General features: G+C 45.4%; 1 protein-coding gene across 1 annotated transcript in view; it reads right to left on the reverse strand.

Moving 5' to 3' along the window:
• Nucleotides 1–2,050: 2,050 nt before the first annotated feature.
• Nucleotides 2,051–12,909, reverse strand: part of LOC126335818 (gustatory receptor for sugar taste 64e-like) — a 94,487-nt gene continuing 83,628 nt past the window's right edge. Inside the window, exons 5-7 of the mRNA XM_049999283.1 lie at nucleotides 9,505–9,779; nucleotides 2,653–2,807; nucleotides 2,051–2,108 (exon numbers count right to left, since the gene is read on the reverse strand). Of these exons, the coding sequence (XP_049855240.1) occupies nucleotides 2,051–2,108; nucleotides 2,653–2,807; nucleotides 9,505–9,779 (488 nt within the window). The remainder of the gene's footprint in view (nucleotides 2,109–2,652; nucleotides 2,808–9,504; nucleotides 9,780–12,909) is intronic.

Raw genomic sequence — 12,909 nt, forward strand, 5'->3', positions numbered from 1 at the left:
GTGTGTGATGTCCTTAGGTTAGTTAGGTTTAAGTAGTTCTAAGTTCTAGGGGACTAATGACCACAGCAGTTGAGTCCCATAGTGCTCAGAGCCATTTGAACCATGACAAGGTGTTTGCATTGTGAACAGACACATATGATTGCATGTGCGGCCGTGCAGCTGACTATGGGCGAGGGACCACACAATCTCATCAAGACATGTTTCCTGAAAAAAGGCAGCCGAGACACGCAGCCTTTGGTAGTTTACGATATTCTGTTGCATCAGCTGCTAATCCACTTCTTGTATCTTTAGTACTCGTTACAACTGAGATGAAACAACAGATTTTTACAACCTACTTTTTTGGGATTATAAAAACCTAATGATACAATTTAGGCCACATAAAAGTTCAGTTTAAGGTTAATGTGTGAGCTGAAACTGTTAGTGTCTGCATGGTAGATCCAAACACAGGATGTTCAAAAAAAGTGACGAAAACTTTGAGAGGCGGTAGTACTCACCGAAACAAGAAAAATAGCTCCAATAAACCCGGGTGCGAAAACGCATGCTTTGCGAGATTAACACTTGTTTATAGGAAGGGCTGTGCTACGTTTGGTCGCTGATATTAGCTCAGTCGTTGCATTGGCGCTCCGTCAGATGTGTCTGCAGGATATTATTAAGTCTTACTCACAGTATTCTACCTACCATTAGGTGGTCTGCAATTAATTGTGTGGTTCGAGACGTGTTGAAGACTACATTAGTTTTCGTCGTGTTTGTCTCCCTTATTGTACAGTACCGTCAACCCTGAGTACGTATCGTGGTGATTTCCTTTCTTCCAAACGCGAATTCACTTATGTGTTGACTGTTATTGCAACATTTGTGAGTGCAAATGGTATAATACATTCACATTTTCTCTCTTCCACCAATTGTTAAAAGTAGAAGCCTACTACTCGACGAGTGAAATAGCGGATATGATATTCTGCTACGGTTTAGTAAATGAACGTATCCTGGCAGTCCATGCCCTCCACGCTGAAAAATATCAACAGTGCAGAGCGCCCTCTGAGAAGCAGTTCGGCAAACTTTTCCAGCGTCTGAGCTTTACTGGTACCCTTGCATGCCTGATATGGAGGACCGTGTGCCACGTTCGACCCCCTGGGACCAGTGTGCGGCGGTTAGCAATAGCAGAAGGCGTGTCTCTTTCACTTATCTGGGGGGTACTTCATGAACAACTGCTGTACCTATATCATGTTCAGCACTTTCTGGCCCCAGGACTACAGGATCATCATGGCAGACAGCAATCCTGTCAATCGTTGTTCCAGAACTGTGCCATAGATCCACTGTTCACATCAATCAAGACTGTATTTGCCGATGAAGCAGTGTTCGCAAGAGGTGATGTTGTGAATTTTCGTTACCAGAATGTAGAGGCAGAGGCAAATCCCCGAGAAATTCAGGAAAAAAGGCACCAATACCGATTCCAAAAATCAACATAAGGGCAAACGTATTTCGCGACAGATTAATGGGGCCATACCACAAAGGTTAACTGGTTACCTGGGCGCACTATTTCTACTTTCTCATTAATGTATTGCCTACCTTGTTGGAGGATCTGCAGCAACGAATGCAAACGTGGTTCATACACGACGGCGCACTAGCACACTTTCGTCACAATGTGTGCGAACATAGACGGGGGTGGGGGTGGGGAGGAGGAGCACACCTTGTGCTGTTGTTCCCCAGACCTCAGTCCCTACACTTTTGATTGAGGGGCACTTGACGAATTGATCTACACCAGGCCGATCAACGTAGTGAGAACACTACAGGGTCGCGTCTTTAATGCGTGCCAGCACATACAATAATAACCGTATAATTTCAAAGAGTGCGTCGTTCCTTACGCCGGAAGGCAGAAGTGTGCATTCTCATGAATAGACGCCACCTTGAACACCTCCTGTAAACACGTGTTTATCGTAGAAAGTTTGCATTTCCGAATCCATGTTTATTGGACTAATTTTTCTTGTTTATGCTACCACCTATCAAAGCATTGGATACTTTTTTTTGAACACCCTGTATACTTCCCGCACGTCTTTCAGATGCTGTCCACGAGGACTTCATTTAGTCTTCCAGGCTTCGTACAGGATGCATCCCTGCGAATAAAAGGGGTTTAAGGTTTTAACATTCCTTCGTTATTCTAGTTGCACTGTATGAAACCTTCCATGACAGATATATAAGTACAGGAGGACCAGTTCCTTGACCTAGATAATTCTACCTCCGATCTCACTCAGTTGGTATATTATCTATGGGCAAATCTAAAACTATTGATTTTGTGTAGAGGGCATTCATAATGCAGAAATTCCCCATCAGAGTGCCATAGAAGTGCGCAAAACCAGTGACACACTTTGGGTAGGTTCAGAGGGCGTGACAGTCCACGATCCTACAAGTGCCTGCTTGTGTGGAAGCAAGCAAATGACATTTTTGAAGCTTTGTTGTGTGTTTCCGGCTTGAATACTTTGTAATGTGTTCTTTCGTTAATAACTAAAAACAACGGGTTTCAGAACATACGTTTCCTTTACAGGTTTTCTTGTTTTGGTGTGGAATACACGTCCGAAGTTTGCAAGAGTACATCTGATGCATCCAGTATAATTATGCTTCTATATTTAATAAATATTGTAAAATTCGTGGGACACTTACGAGAGACTGTTGAGGAGCTGATAGCAAATGAAGTAGAGATTAGTTGTGAATGACAGCAGAACAATTTTGTTGATGCGCGCATTCGTGGCCTGGGCGAGGTGTGCCAGGCTGCAGTAATTCTCACGGATGCGCTGCCAAATTTTCTGTGGCACAGCCTGCAAAATAGGACAACACCATTTTAAGTGCGACCACGCAAGACATCACAAAATAGGAACATCAATTTTAACAAACGATATAGAACATTTTTGATTTCCTTAGAGTACTATTTCAGTTTTCTGCAAAGATCGAACCACATTCGTCGACATGTGTAACTTAACCTGTAAGGAACACGCTTGATTTCAGTAAAGTCAGCCACACGTGTATTGTATTGTGACATAACACTAATACAGATTAGCGACGTTTAATTTCGGGTTGTATTTTGCCTCGCACTAAGTGGATAAAAATATCAAATAACAGTAGTGTTTTGGTGCCAACAAGATGGCCAACTCCGCCGTATATAGTGACTGACTGTTTCATTTTACATGGCGGTAAAGTACTGTGTTGTGATTCGGAGAGCAAGATGTATGTGTGTGTGTGTGTTTGTGTGTGCTGATGAATCTGTGTGGGTTCAGTGAATGCTCTGTGGGTTTTGTAAATACTTACAAAGGAGACCGCCATTGCCGCTCCTCTCACCAAGCCCTGTATATGGGCAACCCGTAGATCAGATGTCAGTTTGTGCCCAAAGAGCGGTTAGTTACCTCGGACAGAGCGGCCCCTCCTGCCGGAGGTTTCGAGTCCTCCCTCGGGTATGGATGTGTGTTGTTCTTAGCATAAGTTAGTTTAATTAGTGTGTAATTCTAGAGACCGATGACCTCAGTAGTTTGGTCCCTTAGGAATTCACACACATTTGAACATTTTGCCCGAAGAGTGGACTTGTCTCCTACCACCCGACCACCTCTTCCGGGTATACTGCAAATCATTTACAATCATTAATTTTAAGCTAATGCGTGTTATTCTACAGATCATAAAAAGTGTGGATGCCAGTCAGCTCATGTTACTTCAATGTGTTAGCGTTGTGTAGCAAAGCGTCATACTTTAATTTGTTAGTACATACTCCAGTCATATTAATGTAACCACTGTCTATGTTCGGCGACAATGTACGATAAGCCCTGACAGACAGCTGGTGGCAGCAGTAGCAATGGAGGGTATATAAAACGTGTTAGGAGGATGTGATAAACAGAAACGAAATGAAATGATCGCATGACATTGCTGGCCAGGAGGCCCCAACCGGGGAAGTTCGGCCGCAAGTGCGAGTCTTCTTGCAGTCGACGCCACATTGGGCGACTCACGTATCGGCGATGAGGATGAAATGATAATGATGACAGCACAATAGCCAGTCCACGAGCGGGGAAAATTTCCAACCCGGCCGGGAATCGAACCCTGGCTCGCTCCATAGGTGCGAGGTAACACCTGCAACATTCGCCGATATTATCATGTTAGTGCTTCATACTCCGAGCTAGGGTGGCTGCGGTAAGAAAAATTGCGTGACTACCACATTCTATGTCCACCGACTCCTCGTCGCGCAAGCACCCCAGTACCTTGCTTCAGAGATTAAAAACCTGTCATGCCATCATAATCGAAACACTCTTGTTTGGTATCCTAATTGTGCCCACGCACAAAACAAAAACTTTTGCAAACTCCTTCTCAGTTGCCGCTGTCCGCCTCTGGGACAAACTTCCCCTTACCTTGCGCAAAATTCAATCTCCTGCTGCTTTTAAGAAGAAGTTGAAGCATTTCCTACTAACATCCTCGTAACGTTCTCCACAAAATTAATGTACAAGGCCAATCCTCTAATCTGTCAAATACACTCCTGGAAATTGAAATAAGAACACCGTGAATTCATTGTCCCAGGAAGGGGAAACTTTATTGACACATTCCTGGGATCAGATACATCACATGATCACACTGACAGAACCACAGGCACATAGACACAGGCAACAGAGCATGCACAATGTCGGCACTAGCACAGTGTATATCCACCTTTCGCAGCAATGAAGGCTGCTATTCTCATATGGAGACGATCGTAGAGATGCTGGATGTAGTCCTGTGGAACGGCTTGCCAAGCCATTTCCACCTGGCGCCTCAGTTGGACCAGCGTTCGTGCTGGACGTGCAGACCGCGTGAGACGACGCTTCATCCAGTCCCAAACATGCTCAATGGGGGACAGATCCGGAGATCTTGCTGGCCAGGGTAGTTGGCTTACACCTTCTAGAGCACGTTGGGTGGCACGGGATACATACGGACGTGCATTGTCCTGTTGGAACAGCAAGTTCCCTTGCCGGTCTAGGAATGGTAGAACGATGGGTTCGATGACGGTTTGGATGTACCGTGCACTATTCAGCGTCCCCTCGACGATCAACAGAGGTGTACGGCCAGTTTAGGAGATCGCTCCCCACAACATGATGTCGGGTGTTGGCCCTGTGTGCCTCGGTCGTATGCAGTCCTGATTGTGGCGCTCACCTGCACGGCGCCAAACACGCATACGACCATCATTGGCACCAAGGCAGAAGCGACTCTCATCGCTGAAGACGACACGTCTCCATTCGTCCCTCCATTCACGCCTGTCGCGACACCACTGGAGGCGGGCTGCACGATGTTGGGGCGTGAGCGGAAGACGGCCTAACGGTGTGCTGGACCGTAGCCCAGCTTCATGGAGACGGTTGCGTATGGTCCTCGCCGATACCCCAGGAGCAACAGTGTCCCTAATTTGCTGGGAAGTGGCGGTGCAGTCCCCTACGGCACTGCGTAGGATCCTACGGTCTTGGCGTGAATCCGTGCGTCGTTGCGGTCGGGTCCCAGGTCGACGGGCACGTGCACCTTCCGCCGACCACTGGCGACAACATCGATGTACTGTGGAGACCTCACGCCCCACGTGTTGAGCAATTCGGCGGTACGTCCACCCGGCCTCCCGCATGCCCACTATACGCCCTCTCTCAAAGTCCGTCAACTGCACATACGGCTCACGTCCACGCTGTCGCGGCATGCTACCAGTGTTAAAGACTGCGATGGAGCTCCGTATGCCACGGCAAACTGACTGACACTGACGGCGGCGCTGCACAAATGCTGCGCAGCTAGCGCCATTCGACGGCCAACACCGCGGTTCCTGGTGTGTCCGCTGTGCCGTGCGTGTGATCATTGCTTGTACAGCCCTCTCGCAGTGTCCGGAGCAAGTATGGTGGGTCTGACACACCGGTGTCAATGTGTTCTTTTTTCCATTTCCAGGAGTGTAGCAAAGCTAGCGTCTCCTATCTTGCTCCTGAGATGCCTTCCTCTTCATCTATCTCTATTAGCCACGCAATCTTCTTTTCCTTTATATTTCCTTAATTATGTTTCATCATGTCTCTCTATTCTTCTCCTCCCTTCGCCATCAGTCTCGCTCATACTCTCTGCTGCTAGCACTCCTATCTAAAATCTGTCTCTTCAATAATGTGTAATTACAACAGTACTTATGATCTACGAATATAAACTCTACATTTACGTATTTTTCCAGGTGTGCTTTTGTAATTGTTTTTTTTCACTTTTTGTACTAGATGTAGTTTAATATGCCTACTAAAACATATGAATGTAAAATAAGTAGAATGCCTGGTTAGATGTAAGAGAGGAAATAAATAAATAAACTGCCGATTCAACTGTGTTGCAGAATGAGCCGTAGATGAAAGAGGTGAACAACCGCTGCGAACACGTGTACGGGCGAATAGACCCCCAACTGGCTGCCCAGATCAACCTAGCGGCTGTCGTGTCTCCTCAACGAGCGTTCAGCGAACGTTCCTGCATGTGGACCTCCACAGCGGGTACCTCTTTCATGCACCCACGATGACTGCTGTTCACTGGCGACAAAGATTGGTATTTGCAAGCCAATACTGCAAATTGACGTCCACTGACTGGTGGTCTTTTCCAAGGTATCAAGTTTCTTGATCGGTCGGATAGAAAGCAAATACTCTGTAACATCTCCAGAAGTGTCAGGCCGGATGAGGGAGCGTTATGAACTGGGGAATGTCTTCGTGGCATTCCCTACTTGATCTCGTCATTCTAGAAGGCAAAATGGATCAACACAAGTTTGTTTGGGGACCATGTCTACCCCTACATACAGCTACATACACTTTGCTTGTAAAGTGGCTATAATTACGCATCTTACAAGCACTCATCCTCATACTCTGCCGTGATCTACAAACACAATTAGGTATCATGTGATACGCTGTACATCGTATATATGAATATATAAACAAGACTGACATTATCACGTACGGCCGGCCGGTGTGGCCGAGAGGTTCTAGGCGCTTCAGTCTGGAACCGCGCGACTGCTACGGTCGCAGGTTCGAATCCTGCCTCGGGCATGGATGTGTGTGATGTCCTTAGGTTAGTTAGGTTTACGTAGTTCTAAGTTCTAGGGGACTGATGACCTCAGATGTTAAGTCCCATAGTGCTCAGAGCCATTTGATTATAGTGGTAGCAATTGGTGGATGATCACGGCAAAGCATTGATTTGCGTGGCGAAACACGACTGCACAGGCGTTAATAAAAAATCTTTCGTTGTTGCAAAGACACAACGGCGCACGTTGCAGTTAGTTCGATGGATTGCCGAAACCGAGGTAGCGCACTGGCTTCTATTCTTGCCTCCTGTGTTCGGTTAAGCCGGCCGCGGTGGTCTTGCGGTTCTAGGCGCTCAGTCCGGAACCGCGCGACTGCTACGGTCGCAGGTTGGAATCCTGCCTCGAGCGTGGATGTGTGTGGTGTCCTTAGGTTAGTTAGGTTTACGTAGTTCTAAGTTCTAGGGGACTGATGATCACAGATGTTAAGTCCCATAGTGCTCAGAGCCATTTGAACCATTTTGTGTTCGGTTAGAGAAATCTGGGTCTCCGATTACAGGGTGATTATGAATTCCGTATCAGTGCAGAAAAGACTAAACTGGTTTAAAGATAGACGCTACGAACACTGGTGCCATAACAAGTTCTAGTAATCGAAAAACTCAGCAGCTGTCTAGTGCTCGATGAATATAGGTTAGTTGTGGACTTCAAAAACTTCAAAATTCTAGGTAATGATTTCTCTTTCTGTGACAGTGTTACCTAAGAGGACCACATCAGCTTCTGCTTATTACTGTTTCGCCACAACAACTGGTGACTTACTGGACTATTTCATCCACAATCGTCAAACGCTGGAAGAATGGGTAAGCCTTATTTTCTTTTATTGGTGTACTTACTATGCGGTCAGAGCCTTATTACCTAGATGGTACATAGTGCTGCCAGAAATCCCGGTTTTAGGAATGTCATTACCTGTCCCGCGTGAGCATTAAGCGTTCGCCAAATGCCGCGACTCTTAGGCAATGCTAACAAAATGGACGAGTACACGGAAGTTCCAAAATTAATTTCTGAATGTGGCAACTAAGAAAGTTTGCATGCGATGCGACAGGAGGTCGCGATCAGCCGATGGACTGAAGTGACAACTCAGTACATGCCGGATCTGTACATGTCGAAAACACTCAGCCGCATGGCATTCATCAGAATTCTTTTACTACCAGCTTAAAGCCGTTACTTTTGGTGAACAGAGCCAAGGCTACGCACTACCATTGGACCAGTGTACCAGCTTGGTTCAAAAAGAAGACGTACTACGAAGAAATTATCCGGACGGCAAGGAAATCGGTAGATGTGATGTACATGTACAGACAAACAGGTTGTTACAATCATTTTGTGGTCGAAGCTCTTTCCTTGTCCACACTTACTTCCTAATATGTAATATAGGGAATGCGGTTCTGCCTAGAGAAAGAAAAAAAACTGTGTTTGCTCCTAGCAGAACCGCATTTCCTTGTAACGTAGAACAAATGCAATTTCAGAATAATTGTACCATTTATTCAAGACAAAGAGCTTCACAAACTGAGCAAGTCAGAAACGAGTTGGTCCTCCTGAGGGATAACGTTCCAAATTCTGTCTTTTTTATTGTGAAAATCCCGCTTCTCCGTTCGGAAATCCCCCCGTTGGACCTAAATAGATTTGGATCGTGTTGAGGCCGCTCAACCGTCTTCGTTCTGGAACAGGAATATCCAGAAGTAGCCTCCATAAATAGAAATTCCCTGTGGATACCACCAATTGTCACTGCGGAAAACCGTAAAGAGTGGAGCACTTACTGGATTGCCAACTGTGCCCTCCGTCCTGCACACAAGATCATCTGCTTGAAACTCCGAGCGCAATTGTAGTGGCAAGATTTTGGTCAACAATAATCTAACTTGATTATTCTTTTTCCATTTACTTTTAATGCTAATAATCATATATTTATTTCTGTCTCGAATGAATAAGTAAATAAAGTCACTTGTTGGATGCTATACCGCTTGCACAAAAGGAATGTGATGCTGAGTCGCAAGAACAAGTTGAGTAGCCATTGACGCCCATTCTGTGAGAGTGACTAATAGTTGCTGCGGTGTAAACGCATCCTTAAGATGTTGTATACTACATGTCATTTGTAAACCTCAAGGTTTTGAGTGGGAATAGGTTGCAGAACATGCTACTGATGACCTCTGTGTTCTTCATGTTTCTCCACTCTTCCACTACCCTTTTCGTTCCACATATTACATGGCCTCGCTTTACTTTTAGAGATCTGACTGGTGTAATGAAATTGGGATGAAGTAAATCTCAGTTATTCGTTGCTCCCTTTTCCATGAGATCAACATACTCATTTCGTTGTGTGGCTTATACACATTCGTCTGCAACTTTATAACAGATATATAATAGTTCCATCTGAATACATGTGAATGATAATGGACATAATTTTAATTCTCAAGGTACGAACGTCAATAACGTCGTGTTACACTGGATGTACATCTTACCCTGTCAAATACACGAGCAATATCTTGATTAAAATGTTCAAAGCGATCGGCAAGTGCAAGGCTAATCAGTATGAGGAAGAGGTCCATGTAGTTCCAACTGAAGGTGGCCGCGGTGTTTATGGTAGCGAGCCAGGCGGATGTCCAGTAGCTGAAGCCGATGTAGTGGTAGGCCGAGGGGAACTCGTTGGCCAGGTACAGCTGCAGCCACGACAGCCCGCCCGGGGAACACTCGTAGGCGTGGACGACGTTGAACAGCCTGGCCAGGATGTGCTCCGCTGTGGAAAGATTGTGTGAAACGCTTGTACGACCAGCTACCACACACACGGTGCGCGCTGCAAACGCTACAAGTCAACAGCTTAAACAGAAGGAGCAACGGAAGGAGCTTTAAAAAGTTAAAGCTAGTGGCTTAGTGACGTTGTGAGCGCGGGAAGCAACGGGGGTATCCCTCATTGCTCTCCTGGATAAATTCCTTGTTGGAGCCGTTTGTTGCCATCTTCCTCTGAACTGTTAAGATCTGTAATCTGTTCTGTGACAAGTGCCCTTGCATTGTAGAGACCGGTTCGTGTTGAAGTTGATGGTTATATAGTGAAAGGAAGAGGGAAAATGAAACGCCGTGCTGGCACAGAGTCGGTGCTTGTCGAACATCCACTGACGTCCGCGGTCAATATCGCCATCCAAAGCGGAAGAAGTGGCGCTGTGATTAAGTGGCTGGATTCGCATTCGGAAGAAGTAGGGTTCGTATCCCCCTTCCTTCCAGCTATCCCGATTTACTGCTTTCCGATATGTATCTTTTATTAATATCTTAGAGCGAAGGCGGATGTGTTTCTTTACATCTACATCTACATCCATACTCCGCAAGCCACCTGACGGTGTGTAGCGGAGGGTACCCTAAGTACCTCTATCGGTTCTCCCTTCTATTCCAGTCTCGTATTGTTCGTGGAAAGAAGGATTGTCGGTATGCTTCTGTGTGGGCTCTAATCTCTCTGATTTTACCCTCATGGTCTCTTCGCGAGATATACGTAGGAGGGAGCAATATACTGCTTCACTCCTCGGTGAAGGTATGTTCTCGAAACTTTAACAAAAGACCGTACCGAGCTACTGAGCGTCTCTCCTGCAGAGTCTTCCACTGGAGTTTATCTATCATCTCCGTAACGCTTTCGCGATTACTAAATGATCCTGTAACGAAGCGCGCTGCTCTCCGTTGGATCTTCTCTATCTCTTCTATCAACCCTATCTGGTACGGATCCCACACTGCTGAGCAGTATTCAAGCAGTGGGCGAACAAGCGTACTGTAACCTACTTCCTTTGTTTTCGGACTGCATTTCCTTAGGATTCTTCCAATGAATCTCAGTCTGGCATCTGCTTTACCGACGATCAACTTTATATGATCATTCCATTTTAAATCACTCCTAATGCGTACTCCCAGATAATTTATGGAATTAACTGCTTCCAGTTGCTGACCTGCTATTTTGTAGCTAAATGGTAAGGGATCTATCTTTCTATGTATTCGCAGCACATTACACTTGTCTACATTGAGATTCAATTGCCATTCCCTGCACCATGTGTCAATTCGCTGCAGATCCTCCTGCATTTCAGTACAATTTTTCATTGTTGCAACCTCTCGATACACCACAGCATCATCTGCAAAAAGCCTCAGTGAACTTCCGATGTCATCCACCAGGTCATTTATGTATATTGTGAATAGCAACGGTCCTATGACACTCCCCTGCGGCACACCTGAAATCACTCTTACTTCGGAGGACTTCTCTCCATTGAGAATGACATGCTGCGTTCTGTTATCTAGGAACTCCTCAATCCAATCACACAATTGGTCTGATAGTCCGTATGCTCTTACTTTGTTCATTAAACGACTGTGAGGAACTGTGTCAAACGCCTTGCGGAAGTTAACAAACACGGCATCTACCTGTGAACCCGTGTCTACGGCCCTCTGAGTCTCGAGGACGAATAGCGCGAGCTGGGTTTCACACGACCGTCTTTTTCGAAACCCATGCCGATTCCTACAGAGTAGATTTCTAGTCTCCAGAAAAGTCATTATACTCGAACATAATACGTGTTCCAAAATTCTACAACTGATCGACGTTAGAGATATAGGTCTATAGTTCTGCACATCTGTTCGATGTCCCTTCTTGAAAACGGGGATGACCTGTGCCCTTTTCCAATTCTGGAACGCTTCGCTGTTCTAGAGACCTACGGTACACCGCTGCAAGAAGGGGGGGGGGGGAAGTTCCTTCGCGTAATGTGTGTAAAATCGAACTGGTATCCCATCAGGTCCAGCGGCCTTTCCTCTTTTGAGCGATTTTAATTGTTTCTCTATCCCTCTGTCGTCTATTTCGATATCTACCATTTTGTCATCTGTGCGACAATCTAGAGAAGGAACAACAGTGCAATCTTCCTCTGTGAAACAGCTTTGGAAGAAGACATTTAGAATTTCGGCCTTTAGTCTGTCATCCTCTGTTTCAGTACCATTTTGGTCACAGAGTGTCTGGACATTTTGTTTTGATCCACCTACCGCTTTGACATAGGACCAAAATTTCTTAGGATTTTCTGCCAAGTCAGTACATAGAACTTTACTTTCGAATTCATTGAACGCCGCTCGCATAGCCCTCCTCACACTACATTTCGCTTCGCGTAATTTTTCTTTGTCTGCAAGGCTTTGGCTATGTTTATGTTTGCTGTGAAGTTCCCTTTGCTTATACAGCAGTTTTCTAACTCGGTTGTTGTACCATGGTGGCTCTTTTTCATCTCTTACGATCTTGCTTGGCACATACTCATCTAACGCATATTGTACGATGGTTTTGAACTTTGTCCACTGATCCTCAACACTATCTGTACCTGAGATAAAACTTTTGTGTTGAGCCATCAAGTACCCTGAAATCTGCTTTTTGTCACTTTTGCTAAACAGGAAAATCTTCCTACCTTTTTCAATATTTCTATTTACGGCTGAAATCATCGATGCAGTAACCGCTTTATGATCGCTGATTCCCTGTTCTGTTTTAACTGATTCAAATAGTTCGGGTCTGTTTGTCACCAGAAGGTCTAATATGTTATCGCCACGAGTCGGTTCTCTGTTTAACTGCTCAAGGTAGTTTTCAGATAAAGCACTTAAAAATATTTCACTGGATTCTTTGTCCCTGCCACCCGTTATGAACGTTTGAGTCTCCCAGTCTATATTCGGCAAATTAAAATCTCCACCCAGAACTATAACATGGTGGGGAAATCTACTCGAAATATTTTCCAAATTATTCTTCAGGTGCTCAGCCACAACAGCTCCTGAGCCCGGGGGCCTATAGAGACATACAATTACCATGTCTGAGCCTCCTTTAACCGTGACCTTCACCCAAATCATTTCACAATTCGGATCTCCGTCAATTTCCTTCGATACTA

This window comes from Schistocerca gregaria, chromosome 2 (assembly GCF_023897955.1).
Source record: "Schistocerca gregaria isolate iqSchGreg1 chromosome 2, iqSchGreg1.2, whole genome shotgun sequence".
In the NCBI taxonomy this organism is placed as follows: domain Eukaryota; kingdom Metazoa; phylum Arthropoda; class Insecta; order Orthoptera; family Acrididae; genus Schistocerca; species Schistocerca gregaria.